Genomic DNA, 6,720 nt, shown 5'->3' with positions numbered 1-6,720 from the left:
AGTACGCTCGTCTTTGTAGCAAACATTTGATCGAAGGTAAGATTACCATTACTTTGTGGTTTTCTGACTGAAAAAAATGACTGACTGACTAAATGAATGAATGAATTATTGACTGACTGACTGACTGACTGACTGACTGACTGACTGAATGAATGAATGAATGAATGAATGAATGAATGAATGAATAGCTTTCCAGCACACACACATTCTGACTAGTAGTTACAGTCAGCAGGTGCTCATCAGCAGAAATGTAAAATGTTATTTTAATAGCAGAAACACAAAATATGAAACAGATGTGAGATTTGACCAGATTCTTCCGGACAGTTTTCATCAGACGCCAGCTTTAAATCTTTAATCTTTAGTTGAAGTCGTCAGTGAGGAGATCAGCAAGTGGGTCTTTCTCTTCAGGTTCGTTGGGTTTAGGGATCTCCTTGGTTTGCTTCCTGACCATGGTTCTTGGACCAAGCTTTTTTCCAAGCTGAAAAACAAAACAGTATATCAGTATATATACAAGTCAGTGCATACACACACACACACACACACACACACACACACACACATATATATATATATATATATATATATATATGGTGGGTTTTCAAAGTGAGATTGAACAAGACACAATTGGCTGATTGGTGGATGAGTCATGGGTTGTTTAATTCACATAAATTATTTTAATGATTCTGCACCATGTGTGCAGCCTACAAGTGCAAGGGAAAGCTCCCTCCTGCAGCTTGTCATGATCACCTTCTCTGCCACGCACACACATTTCTCCTGCTGCGGCTTTGTGAAGGGTTAACCCTTTGCTGTCCAGATGCACCGATAGACTTTTATCTTCCAACTTAAAATTCAAAGTATGTCACATCGTAAAAATCATCATAATCACAAAATATAAAAGTGTTAAAAGTTGTTTTAATTATTTTAGAAATTCTATGTTCAGTTGTTGAAGTGTAATTGATCAAGAAGTGCATTTATGTTTTGTGCTGCAGAGCTGAAGCTGTGTGACATCCCTTTAATGTCCTGCTGCACTTCTCTTCTCTACAATTTAAATTTAAATACTGTAACATTAAAAAAAAAATCTGTGCTGTATGAATTTTTTTTTTATATTACAGTATTTAATTTTAAATTGTTAATTTAAGGAGGGAGATTGGGAGTAACATGTGATTGAGTGTGATTGCAGCCTGGCACATGTCATGACAAAGTTTACTGAACTTGAACTGAACTTGAACTTGGACTACTGTATCCCTACTTCGCAGTTTTCACTTATCGCAGGTGGGCATGGGCCCAAACACCAGCGATAAACGAGGGACCATTGTATATTTAAAAAAGTATATATATATGTATATATATATATATATATATATATATATATATATATGTGTACAGTGCCTTGCAAAAGTATTCGGCCCCCTTGAACTTTTCAACCTTTTGCCACATTTCAGGCTTCAAACATAAAGCTATAAAATTTTAATTTTTTGTGAAGAATCAACAACAAGTGGGACACAGTCGTGGAGTGGAATGAAATTTATTGGATTTGTCAAACATTTTTAACAAATAAACTGAAAAGTGGGGCGTGCAATAATATTTGGCCCCTTTACTTTCAGTGCAGCAAACTCACTCCAGAAGTTCAGTGAGGATCTATGAATGATCCAATGTTGTCCCAAATGACTGATGGTGATAAACAGAATCCACCTGTGTGTAATCACGTCTCCGTATAAATGCACCTGCTCTGTGATAGTCTCAGGGTTCTGTTCAAAGCGCAGAGAGCATCATGAAGACCAAGGAACGCATCAGGTAGGTCCGAGATACTGTTGTGGAAAAGTTTAAAGCTGGATTTGGATACAAAAAGATTTCCCAAGCTTTAAGCATCCCAAGGAGCACTGTGCAAGCAATCATATTGAAATGGAAGGAGTATCAGACCACTGCAAATCTACCAAGACCCGGCCGTCCCTCTAAACTTTCATCTGGAACAAGGAGAAGACTGATCAGAGATGCAGCCAAGAGGTCCATGATCACTCTGGATGAACTGCAGAGATCTACAGCTGATGTGGGAGAGTCTGTCCATAGGACAACAATCAGTCGTACACTGCACAAATCTGGCCTTTATGGAAGAGTGGCAAGAAGAAAGCCATTTCTCAAAGATATCCATAAAAAGTGTTGTTTAAAGTTTGTCACCTGGGAGACACCAAACATGTGGAAGAAGGTGCTCTGGTCACATGAAACCAAAATCCAACTGTTTGGCCACAATGCAAAACGATATGTTTGTTGTAAAAGCAACACAGCTCATCACCCTGAACACACCATCCCCACTGTCAAACATGGTGGTGGCAGCATCATGGTTTGGGCCTGCTTTTCGTCAGCAGGTAAGATGGTCAGAATTGATGGGAAGATGGATGGGGCCAAATACAGGACCATTCTGGAAGAAAATCTGTTTGAGTCTGCAAGAGACCTGAGACTGGGACGGAGATTTATCTTCCAACAAGACAATGATCCAAAACATAAAGTCAAATCTACAATGGAATGGTTCACAAATAAACGTATCCAGGTGTTGGAATGGCCAAGTCAAAGTCCAGACCTGAATCCAATCGAGAATCTGTGGAAAGAGCTGAAGACTGCTGTTCACAAACGCTCTCCATCCAACCTCACTGAGCTCGAGCTGTTTTGCAAGAAAGTATAGGCAGAATTTCAGTGTCTCCATGTTCAAAACTGACAGAGACAAACCCCAAGAGACTTGCAGCTGGAACTGCAGCAAAAGGCGGCGCTACAAAGTATTAACGCAAGGGGGCCGAATAATATTGCACGCCCCACTTTTCAGTTTTTATTTGTTAAAAAAGTTTGACACATCCAATAAATTTCATTCCACTCCACGATTGTGTCCCACTTGTTGTTGATTCTTCACAAAACATTTTAATTTTATATCTTTATGTTTAAAGCCTGAAATGTGGCAAAAGGTTGAAAAGTTCAAGGGGGCCGAATACTTTCGCAAGGCACACAGCGCAATAAAACTCACTGTTTTCTTGCTCTCTCCCATTGCTCGTTTCATGCACTTTTCCTTTCTCTCTGCCTCTTTCTCCTTCTCCTGCTGGAGTATTTTCTTTTGCAGACTGGAACAGAAAAAAGAAAGCTGTAAAAAACTAAAATATTCTTTTTTTTTTTTCCAAACTGTCCTCTCAGGGGTAAAACCAGCAGCCTGTCGACTGCAGACACAACCTGTTCACTCACAATAACAGTGGTCTGCATGAGCTGGTCTGCAGTCAGTGACACAAACCTGATGTTCTTCAAGATGTTCAGGAGTTGCTTCAATTGCTGGAAAAGATATTTAGGCATTTCATCAAGTTCCTGTATTATCATGGACAGGTGGTGCTCAATGTCACACATCTTCTCCAAGGGGCTGAGGTGGGACGAGTCTCCCTCCACGCAGCAGGAATTCACCTCTGTCACCTTCTGACCGTAATCGGCCAATAGATTGTCCTGTAATGTTGAGAGAGATTATCATCTGCCCACATTAATATCTGCTCTGTAGGGATGAGCTCTTATCTCAAGGGTCTTCCTGCAACTGTTGAATTTTAGAGAAGAACACTCATCCCAAAAACTGCCAACATTTGCTATTCTCATCCGTCAGAGACGGGGGACATGGACGTTGTTTGTCTTACCATTTCATTTGTTTCTAAGGAGTTAAAGACGAGAACACTGTTTTTGAACATGGCACCTCTCTTTTTCTCTTTCGCATTTCTGTCCCTCAATAACTTTTCTTGCAGAATCAGTTCCTCCTTTTCCTTTTCCCTTCACACAGATCGAAGTTTAAATGAGTTTGTTCTCTGTATCCTTTTGAATGTTTAACAGACAAATGAAGTTCTCACATTTCACGTATGGCCAGCTCGGTGATCTGATCCAGCGTTTTATCCACGTGAGAGGAGTTTTCCGTCAGAAACAGGATCTGCTCCATCAGCTTGGGCAGTTGATCCACGACCTGTGAGGGATCAGAGAAGCACAACATCAGATCCTCCTGCACAAAGCAGAGGCGGCATCCACGCTGAGCAGAAGCTAAAACAAATACTGTATGATTTAATGATAAAACTCTGACCTCGTCTGCAGCGCTGTCACTCACCATGACAGACTCTGTGACCCTGAAATGCAGAAGGAATCAAATCGAGTGGAAACTCTTATGCTCCAATTTATTTATGGAGGCATTTGAGCACAAATGAGAATAAAACATAGCAACTAAAAGAAAATTATGTTGAAAATGTGCACTAAAGGTTAAATGAGGTTGGGAACTTTACTCCATCACTCCACCATCAATAAAACAATTATTGTCCCCGTCGTGGAGCGAAGAGGGGGAAATCAGAAAAACTCTGTTGGTCTGTGCACATTGTAACCAGAATAACTTGAAAAATAATCGAGGTACTGATGACCATTTTGGTGTGTGGCTATATCTAAGCAAGGTTCCTATCGATAACTGAGTTGCCACATCAACATGAAGTCCAGAAAAAAAACACTCATCTCCAAAACTACAAACATTCATTATTCAAATCCCTAAGCCACACAATTTAAATAAAATAAAGACAGGTGTTCAAATAAATCACAGCAGGAACTGAATAGAAGGCACAAAGAAAAGGCTTAAGCGGAATGTTGATGCAGGCACAGCAGCGGCTCGTCATTGGTGGGGTGCTAGGGTGCCGCCCCACCACTGAAAACCACTCACCACCATATTACATTGAAGATTTAAAAAATTAAACAAAAATGAAATAATAAAATAAAAAGTATTTTGAAATCTATGTATATATTGTTTTAGTTGTGTAAGATAAATATTTTATAGTTAATGATTAGCTGATTCTTTCAAAAATGTTGTCTCTGGTTGGTGATGTATTTCTGGCCCCTGGGTGCGCAAGAATCTTAGCCCATAGACTCTCGTTAAAAGTTTGACATGCGCAGTAGCTCCCCTTCATTACAAGAGGTAGGAAGATTCTGGGCGCACCACTCCAGCGCTCTGAGTACCGGAGCACCGTACAGATTGTACAGGTCCCACCGTCCCGGTAAGATTTATTTATTTATTTTTGTCCCAGAACAGATCACTAATGACACACAACCAGGCTATGTATGAAATATTATTTAGCTGTCAGACAGCAGTGCATTTAAAAGAGGTGCAGCATTAATTTTGATCAGGCACAACCTTTCATATAATTCTTCAGCTTGATTCTGTTCTGACGGTGGCTTTGTTTCCTTACAGTGGGTCATCCTGGGACGAGGCCTGCATGCCGTCTGAAGGCAGCGCTCCATCTGGACCGCTCGTCAGAATTTTCTCCTCGTCTGCATGGACAAACATTAATATTACTGTCAGCAACAACAACAAAGCAGTTCACGCTTACCCTCAGGAAGCCGTCAGAGCGGTGTTTCAGGAAGCAGATTGTGTGAAACATTCTCACAAAATTCCCCAAGTTTTAGCGAAACTAAAGTTTCTACAGGCCTCCTCCCACATGCAGCGAGCTGTCCAACACCAGGCGTTCATTTCCAGTCAGACAGACAGAAATCCAAGCAGAACGAGAGAAACTGCATATCCTGAGAAAATGCAGCCTGAATGCTTATTGCTGATTTTACCGAAAGCTGCTTAAAAAGCTACAGTTTACTTGAAATAGCTAAACATTTGCAAGATGAAGCTGCAAGAACCACAAAAAGCAAAAAATAAAAATTCAGACAAAGGTCAAAATTAGGTTAGAAATGCTAAAACATGCTTAAAAGTAGTAATTAGCAAAAAACAACAACAAAAACAAACAAACAAACAAAAACAAGCTAGTGCAGTGTGAATAAAGGCACAAGTAAAAAATAGGCTAATTAAATGCAAAAACAAACAAACCTGCTAGTTAAGAACCAGATGTAGGAAAATATTAGCAAATAGGAAAAAAATAACTTAGAACCAGCAGTGGCTAAATACTATGAAGAAATAAAGAAAAGGCTAGCTTAGCTCAAGAAGTACTGAAACTGTGATTAATCCAGTTTATCAGTTCAAATTAACCATAAAATCAACAGAGAGCATTGCTGACCCACGAGGTGTCCAGCTGAGAAGTTTGACATTTTTATGTTAAATGGTTATTAAATTATAACAATATAAAGGGGTGACCTTTGACCCCATGACCCTAGAATCGATCTGCATCATTGTGGACCCACAAGTTGTTCAGCTGTAAATGTCAACATTCCTATGTTACACCGCTGCAGAGTTAGAGCTTAGACCAACATTTGTCCACGGACTGCTGGACAGTATGGGTTATCTTTGGCGGCCATATTGAATTTTATTCAGCCTTCAATATGTGTTGTCGATCACTTTCGGCTACTACCACAACAATTTTTAGCCTATATCATCTAAAAATGTATGAGTTGTAGAAAGAACCACAACAGATCACAAAAATTATTATTATTTTTTTTTTATCAAAAAGCTCAAATTAGCAGAAAGAAGCTGAAATGAGCCAAAAACAGCTAAAATGAGAACAGAAGAAGCTGAAAAACTAAATAAAATGCTGAAATGAGGGGAAAAAAATAGCACAGCAACAAAAACAGATGTAAATTAAACCATTTCTTAAACAGTAAGAAGCAGGACTGATGATTCTCACCAATCAAGAAGCTGAACAAGCCAGCTAAACAAAGCTGTAAAAGGCTGAATGAAGCTGTAAAGAGCTAAACAAAGCTGTAAAAGGTTGAATGAAGCTGTAAAGAGCTAAACAGAAGCTG

The 6,720-nt window shown here is 39.5% G+C and overlaps 1 protein-coding gene across 1 annotated transcript in view; it reads right to left on the bottom strand.

The window, feature by feature from the left end:
• Positions 1–358: 358 nt before the first annotated feature.
• LOC119415938 overlaps positions 359–6,720 on the bottom strand; it is a 7,042-nt gene continuing 680 nt past the window's right edge. The window contains exons 2-8 of the mRNA XM_037683107.1: positions 5,226–5,307; positions 4,085–4,127; positions 3,861–4,006; positions 3,654–3,783; positions 3,269–3,471; positions 3,011–3,104; positions 359–478 (exon numbers count right to left, since the gene is read on the bottom strand). Coding sequence (XP_037539035.1) covers positions 359–478; positions 3,011–3,104; positions 3,269–3,471; positions 3,654–3,783; positions 3,861–4,006; positions 4,085–4,127; positions 5,226–5,307 — 818 coding nt within the window. The remainder of the gene's footprint in view (positions 479–3,010; positions 3,105–3,268; positions 3,472–3,653; positions 3,784–3,860; positions 4,007–4,084; positions 4,128–5,225; positions 5,308–6,720) is intronic.

The sequence above is a fragment of the Nematolebias whitei genome, chromosome 10 (genome assembly GCF_014905685.2).
Source record: "Nematolebias whitei isolate Nwh7 chromosome 10, NemWhi1, whole genome shotgun sequence".
Lineage (NCBI taxonomy): Eukaryota > Metazoa > Chordata > Actinopteri > Cyprinodontiformes > Rivulidae > Nematolebias > Nematolebias whitei.
Note: the sequence above shows the minus strand (reverse complement) of the source record. Positions and strands in the feature narration are given on the sequence as shown.